At 36.2% G+C, this 13,846-nt stretch overlaps 1 protein-coding gene across 1 annotated transcript in view; it reads left to right on the top strand.

Moving 5' to 3' along the window:
- The window catches only part of EFHB (EF-hand domain family member B), a 41,456-nt gene that overhangs the window by 9,281 nt on the left and 18,329 nt on the right, over positions 1-13,846 (top strand). Inside the window, exons 3-6 of the mRNA XM_081106365.1 lie at positions 252-395; positions 1,308-1,488; positions 4,617-4,727; positions 7,882-8,011. Coding sequence (XP_080962491.1) covers positions 252-395; positions 1,308-1,488; positions 4,617-4,727; positions 7,882-8,011 — 566 coding nt within the window. The remainder of the gene's footprint in view (positions 1-251; positions 396-1,307; positions 1,489-4,616; positions 4,728-7,881; positions 8,012-13,846) is intronic.

Below are 13,846 nucleotides of genomic sequence, written 5' to 3'. Positions count from 1 at the left end.
GCCGACCTGAAAAAAAAATAGGCGTAAGTTTGATTCAGTCATACCAGATGGCTATTGTTGTGTTGGTTGTTGTCATTTTTTTTATTTGACAATCTAAGGGAAAAGAGGTCAGTGCCCTTGACTAAATATTCAGGTATTGCATGTTTTAAAAGTACTTGTAGCACACTGGTTGAAAATCTCTGATACAGATAAGTCCTAATATTTTAAAAACTGTACTTGATAATTCTATTTTCTTGTCTCACTGTTTGTAGCCAATTACTCCACCTGAGACAAAAAAATTTTTCAACTTCAGATATCCACCTGCTGGAGCCGAAAGAGTATTTTATGGCAGAGCAAATGATCCTCAAATTGCACCGTATTTGACACATGGAATAAGATCTAAAGTTTCACTACCGGTAACTTCTTTTTCTTTTTTCCCTGTATATTACTACTGACGTACCAAAATGAAAATTCACAAATGAGGTATTAATGAAATCATCAGTTCCACTCTCCTTTCCACCCTACATCTTGAGCACTGGAAAAAAAACCCCCAAAACTGGCGACTCTCGTGTCTTTCCCCTTCCCTTCTTCTTCCCCACAGGTGCATTACCTTTACCTTTCTCTCTCCTAAGCTCCAAGGGCCCTCCTTTTGCCTCTTATTCTCTGTGCCCATTTCTTCTATGGCTCACTTCTACCTCTGTGACTTTCTAAATGAACTTTCTCTAATAGTTTTTTTTGGGGGGTGGGGTGGGGGGAATCCAAGAAATAGCAGCCAAAAGAATGTGGAAAAATTAATGGTTAAAGCTACAAACTTGATATCCTCCCCTCAGATATTAAAAGCCAAGTTGCACTCCATATTCTGACAGTAATAAGAAATGCTGTCAGGCTTTGCAGGGAACAACAAAGGCTGGGTGATTATTGCCTAGAGGTACTACGAAGTGCTTACCAGTAGATATATTGAGTGAGTGGAGATGTCCATTCATTGAATGGACAATCTAGATTCAGAAAAAAACATTTGTTGAATTCATGTGTTTCTTTTGTTTGGCATTCCCATTTTTCTGGAATATTGGAGTCAAGTAACCTGGGAGCTCCTCTCATAAGTCTTTTAACCCCATTGAAACCTTTTAACCCCTTTGAAAGTTCATGTTTAGACATGTTTAAGCTTCATAGTCCTAACGGTTACAGTTCCTTTGAAGATGAGCAAAGCAGTGATGAGGAGTTATTTTTCTGCAATCATATTTTCTTCTCTCTAGCTATGGATTAGAGTGTCAGCTTTTAGATTTTTGCTTCTTCTGTTCTTACATACGTGCTTTGTATGATTTCTTTAGGCAAATGTATTGATAAACCCACAGCCTATTACAACATTTCAACAGAAAATTAAAGATAAAAAGGAATCAATATATTTTAGTAATCAACGAGCACCATTAGGAAAATCTCATGATCAATCACCAGGATTACCTAAAGGCCTGGATGTACTCAATACGACATTTGGAACAACAGTCATCAGAGGTAGTAAATAAAATAAGGGATAGGAGGGGTGTCAAAAAAAATTCTCGGAAAATTGAATTAAATATCCCATTGGTATGGTGTTTGCTGGTGGTGGTGGTGCCACTGATGACTAAAGAATGAGAGATGGGATCATAGCAACAAAGCTACTCTTAGACCCAAAATCCTTAGAGTTTGTGTGTGTCAGGCAGTAAAAGTTCAGGTTTTGAAATGGAGATTCGGTGAGCATAGTATGTATGATATAAAGACAGGAAAGAGAGCCCTGGCTGGGTATCTCAGTTGGTTAGAGTGTCATCCCCATATGCCCAGGACCAAGGTTGCAGGATCGATCCCCAGTCAGGGCACATACAGGAAGCAAGAAGCAACCAATGAATGCATAAATAAGTGGAACAACAAATCAATTTCTCTCTCTCTCTGCCAATAAATAATTATATAAAAAAAAAGACAGGAAAGTTGGCATTGGGACCAGCGGTGTAGGTTGCAATCCCTTCTCCCTGGACATCCATTTGTGGCTGTTTTTTTTCTTCTTCACTAATGCCCCTGATGTGTTCATACGTCTTAACTCTTTATGAAACTCTTCCATAAAGTAGGTCAAGCAACAAATAAGTTTGGTAAACGCTGACACCCCCTTCTGCACATGCAGATCCCCAGTGTCTACCACATATTAACAAACATAGGCAGTGTATAGAGCAGACTTGTCTTCTCATTTTGAGAGGGAGTGGAGCACATCTTTCAACAAACGACAACGTACAATTGAATTGATCATTGGCCATTATTTCTTCTGAACCTCCAGCTTTCTGCCATGTGGTCAGGCACCTTTCTTTACACGTTTCTCACATTTATCTTCTGTCTTTTTGAGGTTTCTACCCTGTCTCCAGAGTTTTTACACGAGACCTCAAATTCCATCTTTGCCCTGCAGAGAAATTCAGTTCTCTTTGTCTTTCTGCACCCATTAAGGTTCTGCTCCAGGACTTTCTTCCACCAAAAAGTCCATCAGATTATTTTCCTTAACATAGTAACATCCACCCTGGATATAAATTATGCCTCTTTCTTAGAATGCAAAATATGCAGTTGTATTTTATTGTATCAGATCTTAAGTTAAAATTTGAAATATGGAAAATGTATTTTAGAACAGATAAAATATCTTTTTTTCTTTTTCATAGAATTAAAAATTGTGTTTATGTAGGCATGGCATTACAGTATTACAGTAATGATATCGTAAGTGCTGTCTAGGACTAGCTCATTTAATAAGGAAAGTACTGTCTAGGTGTACCTCATTTAAACATATCATGTTCCAAAATGTGTATGTGTGTTAATAACTATAGTGGTTCATCGAGTAGAAATAAGTACTGCTTTACAGTATTATTCTGAGTATGACCACCTTCTGGTATCCTTTTTTTGTTGTTGTTATTAATCCTCACCCAAGCATATTTTCCCATTGATTTTTAGGGAGAGGGGAAGAGAGAGGGAAAGACAGAGAGAAACATCAATGTGAGAGAAGCACATCTATTGGTTGTCTCCTGCATGCGCCCTGACCCAGGCCCTGGCTGGGGAGGAGGCTGCAATCAAGGTACGTGCCCTTGACCAGAATCGAGCCCCGGACCCTTTGGTCTGCAGGCTGATGCTGTATCCACTGAGCCAAACCTGGCTAGGTATTCTTAACTGTTTGTTTACAGACCTCAGTTCTGGCAGAAAGTCCAAAAGAAAGAAAACATGTGGTTAGGTTGAAAGGGAAGAGTGAAATTATAAATAGATTTATATTTTATAATTATTATATCATTAATTATATATTAATATTAATTGTATGACAAATATATCAGTGATTATATATTTAGTTAATACATAACAGATGTATTTATTATAACTATAAATTAATCCTATATAATAAAACCCTAATATGCAAATTGACCAAACAGCTGAATGACTGCTGGAACGACCAGTCGCTATGATGTGCACTGACCACCAGGGGGCAGATGCTCAACGCAGGAGCTGCCCCCTGGTGGTCAGTGCGCTCCCACAGGGGGAGTGCCGCTCAACCAGAAGCCGGGCTCATGGCTAGCAAGCGCAGCGGTGGTGACAGGAGTCTCTCCCGCCTCCGCTGCAGGCGGGTGGTAAGGAGCGAGGGGTCCCAGACTGCAAGACCGCATAGGTCAGGCTGAGGTCATGCACTGGGCCTCTAGGTATTATAATAATTAGTATATATTATTATTAGTAATCTATGTTGTTAAGTTGAAAGAGTAAAATTGTAAGTGGAATTATATTTTAAAATCATTATGTAAAATAATGAAAACAAAATAATTCACTATTGTGGGCCACCACTCCTGAGAAGACAGCTACTAAACAAGTTTAGCTCTAGGTTTGGGATCTGTAAGAAGAAGAGGAATTTCTTTCTGATTCCAGTGATTTCCCTGGTACTTTTGGCTAGTTTGAAGATGGATATTCAAATCTAAACAGACTCAGGGTGTATGTTCCAGTCTACAGCTGCCAAAATTTGCACCAAGGCTCCCCCACAGGGCATCAGGGTTTTTGAAACTGACTTATGATTCAAATTTGCTTAGATCATCATGAGAAGTCTGGAGCAAACTAAAATCAAAATTCTCTAGAGTTTCAGAACTGGGAATTTAACTGGGCTTGGAATATGGCTCAGGACAACCTAAATGGTTAACTGGTACAGAGTTTTGATATTCTTCAGACTTCTAGGGAGCGAGCCAGGTCAAATGAGGGTTCCTAGAACAGTAACATCTGGACTATGTCCCATCTATCTTGATAAATCTTCATTTCTATTGGCTTTGTGTTCTTCTAGGGTAGCCATGTGGCTTATGCATTCAGCTTACCTTGTTTGTCATTTGTTCTTCTACTTAATTTAAATATAAATAGAATATATATTTCAGAGAGGAAGGGAGAGGGAGAGATAGAAACATCAATGATGAGAGAGAATTATTGATTGGATGCCTCTTGCACATCCCCTACTGGGGATTGAGCCCAGACCCCGAGCATGTGCCCTTGACCGAAATCAAATCCAGGACCCTTCAGTCCTCAGGCCGACACTCTATCCACTGAGTCAAATCAGCTAGGGCTATAAATAGATTTTTAAAATACCTTAAAACTGATGTGATTAATTCTTTCTTTAGATATATCTGCTCGAGATGTGGTGAATCCACCGAAACCCTATCATGAAGTATTTAAAGAAGGAGAGGAAGGGCATGACCTGTATGTTGTTTCTCACAATGATTATTATGTGGGTAAGTGTCCTCCAGTATAAAATGGGCCTGACAATATGGGACTCTCAGATTTGTGAAGAGGAATAAAAGAGATAATGTGCATAAAGTTAAGAGCCTGGCATACCATGGGCGATCAATAAATAATAACATTTAAAAAAATAACGTCATAAACCCCCATAGCTGGGACCACATACCCTTAAACGTTTTGTATGTAAAAAGTAGAAATGTATGTATCATTAAAATGAAAAGACAGGTAAGAGAGATTAAATACTAGATAGTGTTATTTTCTTTTAGTGGTTTTAGGCTTTAAAATACTGTTCTTTTTTAAATGTCAGGATTATTCTAAGTGTTTAGCTTTATATGAGGAATATTGATTGGGTATTGGTTAAGTGAACAACTTCTGACTAAGATATATCCGATTCAAACTCTAGCTCATCTTTTAGGCCTTGGGTATTTTAATTGTCCTATTAACATCTATTCTAGTCTCTTAAATGGGGATAATAATATTGTAAGGATTAAGTGAGTGCTTGCAAAAGACTTAGCATAGTGCCTGGAATATGGTAAAAGCTCAATAGGTATTAGTATTAAGTCATTTTGATTAATAGTAACCCTATTACTGGAATTATTCTACAGCGCAGCTGAAAGGCATTAGATGTTTATAGTGCTATAAAACACAACTTAATTGTTAATGTGTTGATGTTAAGTACAATCGTGATATGATAGAGGGTTGAGAATTAGACTCAGCTATATGTCCTGAGAAAGCTGCTGAATTGTGAATGATTCATGAACTCAACTTCCATTAGCTAGAAGCAAGACTCTCCCTTGATTGCAGCTCAAGGCACCTCTCTCCCTTGCTCCTTCTTTATTTCTTTACTTTTTCTCCTCCATCTTATTCCCAGTCTATGGTCTTCCTTCTAAACTTTCTTCATAGCTGGGACTTGTATCCTCTGCTATTCTCTTCTTTCATGACCAATCTCTGCTGGTTCCTACACTCTCTAACAGGATCCCAGTCTTGAGATTGTCTCTACCTTGCTGTTCAGACAGCCACTCCTGCCACCTGCTTGGTCACCATGTTCCTTCTCACAACCTCGACTTCTCTCTCTATCTCCACCCCCTCTACTTTCTGACTCTCTCCCTCCCTTTCTTCCTTTCCTCCCTCTAGTCCTCTCTTCCTTTTTTCCTCCTTCCCTCCCTTCCTTTCTTGTGAAAATATTTTATTTACTCTTTGGGAAAAGTTTAGCATCTCTCACACAATCTAATCTAATGCCTTATAGTTGTTTTAAAAAGAACTGTTTGAATGAATGTATATAGACAGCCTACAATGAGATATCTTACTAGATGCATTTAGCAATTGGAGGTAAATGAGTGTAGATTAAAAAAATATATTTTGAAGAACTTAACTTCATTTGCTGATTTTTACAGATGTTTCATTAGCCTCTTGAAAAGTCATGAAATCCAATCTTTTAAATATTGTTCTTATTTTTTTCATAATGAAATTATATTTTCATTATAAAAATACATAATATTGTGCATAATTTAAATATAAAAAATGATAAAAAAGTAAATGTAACCTTGAAATCCCATTCAACCAGAGATGACTACAGTTTTTATATTAAACATCTTTCTAATCCACTATTCATAGAGCTATCTTTAGTTAAATGTGATGTTATTCTCAATGCTTTTGGGGAATCTGCTATATACATTAAACATATTTTTTAACTTAATATGTCAAGTGCACTATTCAATAGATACACTTCTACAACTTCTTTTAAATACACTTAATTTAAATAATTACTGAAGTAATAGGTATTTCTTTTATAAATTGCAAGCTATAGAGAAATACAGAAAGCACAATGAAAATCTCCCAGTTCCCAATCTTGCACAGATGATACTCTCATAGCTGTATTTGCTCATTCATATATGAGTATATGTGTGTATTTTGCTCTGTATATATGTTTTTTCCTATTTGCTTTCTCTCCCATTGTATGAAATCTTGGTTATCTTTTCATGTGCATTTCAATATTATATTTTTCAATATTAAAAATATTGCTTATATATCTTTGTGACTATGGTCTATTTCCTTAGGATACATTCCTATATTTCTGAGCATCTGAAATTTTCACTCTTAAGCCTAACTGTTCTCCTGATAGCTTCCCCAATTTGCCCTCACACCCACAGAATATGAAAATTTTCACTTCCCCACATCTTCCCATATAGTGAGTTTGCCAATCTTTTTCTTCTTTTTTTAAATACTCACCCAAGGATATTTGCCCATTGATTTTCAGAGAGAGATGAAGAGAGAGGGGGAAACAGAGAGAAATATCGATGTGAGAGAGACACATTGATTGGTTGCCTCCTGCAGGAGCCCCCAACCAGGAGGACTGGAGAGGAGCCTGCAACCAAGGTACATGTCCTTGACCGGAATCAAACTGGGCCAACGCTCCGTCCACTGAGCCAAACTGGTTAGGGCCAGTCTTCTTCATTGTTACTTAACTGAGAGACCAATTATAATTTCACATGATTGTTTTTCTTTACATTATTTGGGTTACTAGTGAGTCTGAATATCTTCTCTCCATTATATCTTAACCTTTGAGCTAATCTCTAGTTTCAGTCTCACTTTCTAATCTAGAAATAGAAACTAATGCTACATTTTGACTTGAAAAGAAAAACCACAGTATTAGATCTTCAATATAAAGACTTCCCTGTTGTGTTCTCTGCTCTCAATCACCCTTTGAATGTTTCTAATATGAGATACATGATTTTAGGGAACTGTGAGGGTTTCAGTGTTCTCATGTCACTAAATCTCAGTGAAAGCAAGTACAGAACACCAACCTCTCTGATCTTAGCATAATGGGAAGGACTCCTGGGACCCCAGAGCATTGCCCAACCTCCCCAATCTTCAGGATTCCTGTAATGTTAATTGGGTCTGCATTTTTCATCATGTGCTGCCTACTTTCCAAATATTAACACAAGGAACTCTTGTCCACCAGTCTCCTACTTCACATGGGAGAACTCTTCTGTCATCTGTTGCCTAATATGTGCAGGTCTCTGCACTGTTACAGTTTCATTCTTTGTTCCACTCTCATTTTCAATGTCAATGAGAACATAATGTGCTTCCTTCAAGATAAGGTTATTTGTATTGCAGAAGTCAGAAGTCTCCCCTTTCTTTTCACAGGAGAAGCAAAGAACCGAAAGTATAACCCATCAACTTTCCATAGGTTTAACCTGTACGGGGCCCCAACACCACATTTTAATGATGGACGAACCATGGCAAAAAGTTTATATTGGCTCCATGAATTACAAATGTAAGTTTAATTATATTGTATCCTGGCACAAGTGTTAGATATATGACCTATGGACTTAAAGAAAAGTTTATTTTTATTTATTTAAATTTTCTTATTGATTTGAGAGAGAGAGAGAGAGAGAGAGAGAGAGAGAGAGAGACATATTTTTATTTATTTAAATTTTCTTATTGAGAGAGAGAGAGAGAGAGAGAGAGAGAGAGAGAGACATTGATTTGTTGTTCCACTTATTTATGCATTCATTGGTTGCTTCTTGTATGTGCCCTGATGGGGGATAGAACCTGAAACCTTATCATATCAGGACAACTCTCTAATCAACTGAGCTAGGGCTAATTTATTTTTTGAAGAGGTAATACAATGATATGTTTCAGACATAAAATTAATAGAAAAGATATAGTGATGTATCTTCCAAATTGACCAGATCCCTCATAATCATGATAATGTGTGTGTGTGTGTGTATGTGTAAGTATATATCACTCTAAAATTACTTGGTGATTGTACAAGCAAATATAAAGACATGTATGAATGTTTTTGATCTATGGGATCAACTCTATTGATGTTTCTTAAAGATAATGGGTTTTCAAATCTCTACAAAGATAACCATGTCACATATAATTGACCAGTCCTTTATCATTCATCTTTGTTTAATAGTTATTTGGGCCCAACTGATGTGGTTCAGTGGTTGAATATTGACCTAAGAACCAGGAGGTCATGGTTAGATTCCTGGTCAGGGCACATGCCCAGGTTTCAGGTTTGGTCACCAGTGGGGAGCAAGCAGGAGGCAGCTGATCAATGATTCTCTCTCATCATTGATGTTTCTATCTCTCTCCCTCTCCCTTCCTCTCTGAAATCAATAAAAATATATCTTTAAAAATAGTTATTTGAGCACCTGAGCATCTGACTTATTCTTGTAAACTGTGATCTTTTTATGCCTTCATTCTATATATGACTACTTCCCTAGAAAATGAAAATAAGCATTTTTAGTTTTTCATAACCTGTGTTAAGCTTTATATCTAAGCTAACACTTAAATAGTGGGAGATTACTCATAAAAATCCATATTTTCTACTATGCTTAAAATATCAGAAGATTGAAAGGGGACATATGCAATATTTTCAGTAATAAATTTTTAATGAAAAATAAAATAAAAAGCAGAGACAATAAAAAAAATTAACAGAAGATAGGAAATACTGGTCTAGTGGGTTGAAAAGGTATGTCCAGACAATTCCCAGAACCTCTGAATGTTACCTTATGTGGGAAAAGGGTCTTTGTAAATGTAATTAGATTAAGACTCTTGAGATGACGAGATCATTTTGGATTATGTGGATGGGCCTGGAATCCAATGACAAGTGTCCTTATATAAGGAAAGGCAGAGGGAGACTTGAAACTGAAGAGAAGGCACACAGAGGAGAAGGTGAAGTGAACATGGAGGAGGAGATTGGAGTGATGTGGCCTGAAGCCAGCGAAGGCCTAAGAATGCCAGCAGCCTCCGGTGTTGGAAGAAGCAATGAATAGATTCTCCCCTAGAACCTTTGGAAGGAATGTGGTCTTACTGACACCTTGATTTTAGACTTTTGAAGCCTTTGGAACTCTTGAGAGGATACACTTGTTGTTTTAAGCCACAAATTGTGGTAGTATTACCTTTTTTTTATAGCAACCACAGGAAACTAATATACTGGGCCTGCACGTCTATATATCAGCAGTGGGAGTGGATTCATTTTGCCTTCTGCCCTCTTTAAAGGACAGACTGAACCTACAAGTTTCCAGGCTCCAGTGTGGACACAAAGTTGCATTCCCACAACTTGTGACCCAACCTGCCTCACTCAGTTGCCCCTCTGTTCACGGTGGTAACACCCCCTCCCAGTTACAGCGGCAAAGTGCTAAGTATTTTATATATTGTTAAATTAATCCTACCAACAACTCCATGGGGTAGGTGTACTATAATTTTAATTTTTTCCCATTTTACAGATGAAGAAACTGAGGTACAAAAAATTATATCATTTGCCTAAGATCATGTAGCTAAGAAGTACTAGGGTTAGGAATGAAACCCAGGCAGTGTGACTATACCAGATTTATTTGCCCTTGATTCTATGATAACAGATTTGAAATAATGATTTCCATTCCTCTTCCACTTCTTAGTTATATGAGTTTCTGATACTTGAATTATTCAAAACAATAATGATAAAATACAAACACTAAATAAATTCTTACAATATTATAGTAAACCCTTATGGAATAGTTTTCTTTTGGGTATAGGAGAAAAGTTTATATGACAAATATTCATTAATTTATCATTACTTAAGTCGTTAAACCATACATAAAGGAAAACATGAAGAAATTATTGAAATATTTAAGGACTTTAGATACTTATAAGGAAGTATAACAAAAATTGATAATTAAAGGAAGATGACAAATATGATATATTCAGTTATGAAAGCTTAGAAGTAGAAACCTATCAATTTTTAAAATACATTAAATAAACACATTAACAACAATGTAGTTCTTAAGAATGTCCTAAGAACAGAGCCTTTGGGCCATTAATAAGGACATATTTATTAATGATTTGGGATAGTTATAGGTAAATACACTGAGTACTCCAAAAACTAGGGCAAGCCCTAGCTGGTTTGGCTTAGTGGCTAGAGTGTCGGCCTGCGGACTGAAGGATTCCGGGTTCGATTCTGGTCAAGGGCACATGCTCAGGTTGCAGGCTTGGTCCCCAGTGTGGGGCATGCAGGAGGCAGACGATCAATGATTCTCTCTCATCATTGATGTTTCTCTCTCTCTCTCTCCCTCTCCTGTCCTCTTTGAAATCAATAAAAATATATTTTTAAAAAACCTAGGGCAATGTTATATGTTAATTACATCTCAATACAAAATAACTGAATTTATAAAAGCAGGCAATAAGTAGGGTACATTTATCTCCAATTTGTCTCTATCCAAGAGGAAACATTGTTTATAGAACAATGTTTTATTTGATCATAATTTTTGTATTTTGAAACGTAATTGGAAAATTATTGCTAAAATAATAGAGCATTTATTCCTTCAATTGGTTGGATTTTTAAAAAGAACTCATTACTTTTCAATGTGATTTCTAGTATAAACTTGGAATTAAGCATGTTTGTTTATATTTTAAGGCATCTGAATTTTATATGTACTATTTTAAAAATATGTATATTTTTATTGATTTCAGAGAGGAAGGGGAAGAGAGAGAAAGAGAGAGAGAGAAAGAGAGAGAGAGAGAGAGAGAGAGAGAGAGAGAGAGAGAGAGAGAAACATCAATGATGAGAGAGAATCATTGATCAGCTGCCTCCTGCACACCCTACTGGGGAATTGAACCCACAATCCAGGCATCAAATCGTGACCTCCTGGTTCACAGGTTGGTGCTCAACCACTGAGCCATGCCGGCTGGGCTACATGTACTATTTTAACATAAATTTGGTTTACTCTTAACTTTTAAGGGATATATTTCCTCTGTAAAACCACCTCTATCTGTATTTTGTTTATGACTTTTGGTTTGAAGAATCAGTTAGAATCTTCAAATAGTAAGTGTATGTATATGTGTGTGTGTATGAAAAATCTTACTGGCATGCAAAGGACTTTATTCTGAGTTGATCAGTGAATGCTGTGAGGTTGTGTGATAATGTTACAATTATTGATATTCTGACTGAAATGGCTTCTCACAGGTACTTTCTGATTCTCCCAGAAACATAATCCAGGCACTATTAGACTGGAGAGAGTAGACTCTGTGATTTATATACTAACCCTTATCATTCTTCCATGTTCCTAATTATGTCTTTTGGAGCTGGTTTTTAGATTGGCAACTTTATTTATTTCAAATTATGGCCTTTAAACTTCCATTGATTTATTCTGACTGTTACCTATATTTGTTTTCCCTTCTTTTTGAACTAATGGAAAGTAAATAAAGATGTAAGAAGTGAATTACTTTGTATTTCATCTTTTGTTTCTCCACAGAGTGTCGCTCTTCTCCAGAAATTTATTCAGCTTGATATTTCAATAGCACAGGAAATAGTTTTAAAAGAAAATGAAATTTAAGAATTTTATATTCATTGTTTTCAGTCTTGAGCAAAACAATAGAGGATTTATTAATTCTAATGTTAATGAATAGTAGTGTTCTAATTTTACAGTTCTCAAAAGAAATCTTATTCATTTAATCATAATGAAGTAACAAAATTATATTACAGAAAATTGGCAAAATAAAATCACCCATAGTTTTGTCACTTTAATTCAGCCATTATTTTTAATGTATTTTTTTCTAGTGTGGCTTCCTGTGTAGTTTTTTGCATAAGTTTGATCAGAGTGCAACCTCATTCTTTATTCTTTTTCACTTAACATCAAATAATTTTATATTGCTGTGTATTCTTAATAACCAACATTTAAATTGCAGGCAATATTCTTTTTAATATGACATAATATAATCACCCTTGATAATCGAATATTTAGATTCTTTTTGCATTATAGTCAATGAGGCTACAAACATTTTTATAAATATAACTTCTCTACATTTTTAATTGTTATGTGGATTATCTTCTTATGATTGGTTCCCAGAGGTAGATTAAAAAAAGAGAATGAACGTTTTTATGCTTTTTGAATCATATTACCAAATTATTTCCAAAAGGATTATAGCAATTTGCACTAGGAATCTGCAAGAGTTTTACCATTCACTTTGCCAATGTTGAATATTTTCTTTCTCTATCTCTCTGTCTCACTCTGTCTCTCTTTATGTCTCTCTCTCTCTCTCTCTCTCTCTCTCTCTCTATATATATATATATATATATATATGCTAGTGTACTATGTTAAAAGTAGTACTTTGTTGTTTTTACTTTCATTACTAGATAGTATTATAATTTCTCTATATTTTACTTACTAGATGTGAGTTAATTGTTTATATTATTTATTTATTTAATGCTTAATTTTCTTTTAGCAATTTTAAAAGTTAGACACCTTGGTTTTGTTCATTGAAAACAAATTGAAGTCTGCTTTCTTATTCTTTCATTAAAATTTCAGATTGTGCCCTAGCCGGCTTGGCTCAGTGGATAGAGTGTCGGCCTGAAGGGTCCCAGGTTCGATTCCGGCCAGGGGTGCATGCCTGGGCTGCAGGCTCGATCCCCAGTGGGGGGGTGTGCAGGAGGCAGCCAATTGATGATTCTCTCTCATCATTGATGTTTCTATCTCTCACTCCTTCTCCCTTCCTCTCTGAAATCAATAAAGAAATATATTTAAAAAAATTTCAGATAGTATTATTAACTTACCTTTATAATCTATATATATAAAAGGCTAACATTGCTAAGTGTCCGACTGTCCGCGTAATGATGTCACATAGCAACGCCTGGCTTCCTCTTTCTAGTGACTAGCCTCTTTGCAATTTCTTCAGCCCAGGTGGAAACATTTCACACTTTAACCAAATGTCTGTGAAGCATTTTCTCATGCCTCATCTCATTTGATCCTCACAGAAGTCCTGGAGTAGATAGATAGGAGACTCAGTGGAATCCTGTTTTCTTTTCATTAGCTGGAAAATGGAGATTTAGAAAGCTTAGAAACTTGAAAAGAAGTAAGAAATAGTGGACCTTGAAAATGACTTCAGGTTTTCTCACTGTGCAGAATATAGTCAAACACTGCTGCAGTTAAATATTTTACCCTTTGTTCTTCCTGCGTGATCTACAATAATAATCTGCTTGTGTTGATATTTACTGCTGTGTTGCTGACAATTACCTGAAAGAGAAGTTGGGGTGCTTCACTGGGCTGGAAAAAGTTTAGCTATATTGGAAAGCAGGTCTTATTAAGCAAGTTTATTCAATACTATAAAAGGCTAAGTTCGCCGA

This window comes from Myotis nattereri (assembly GCF_964212035.1).
Source record: "Myotis nattereri genome assembly, chromosome: 14".
In the NCBI taxonomy this organism is placed as follows: Eukaryota; Metazoa; Chordata; class Mammalia; order Chiroptera; family Vespertilionidae; genus Myotis; species Myotis nattereri.
This window is presented reverse-complemented; position numbering and strand designations above follow the sequence as displayed.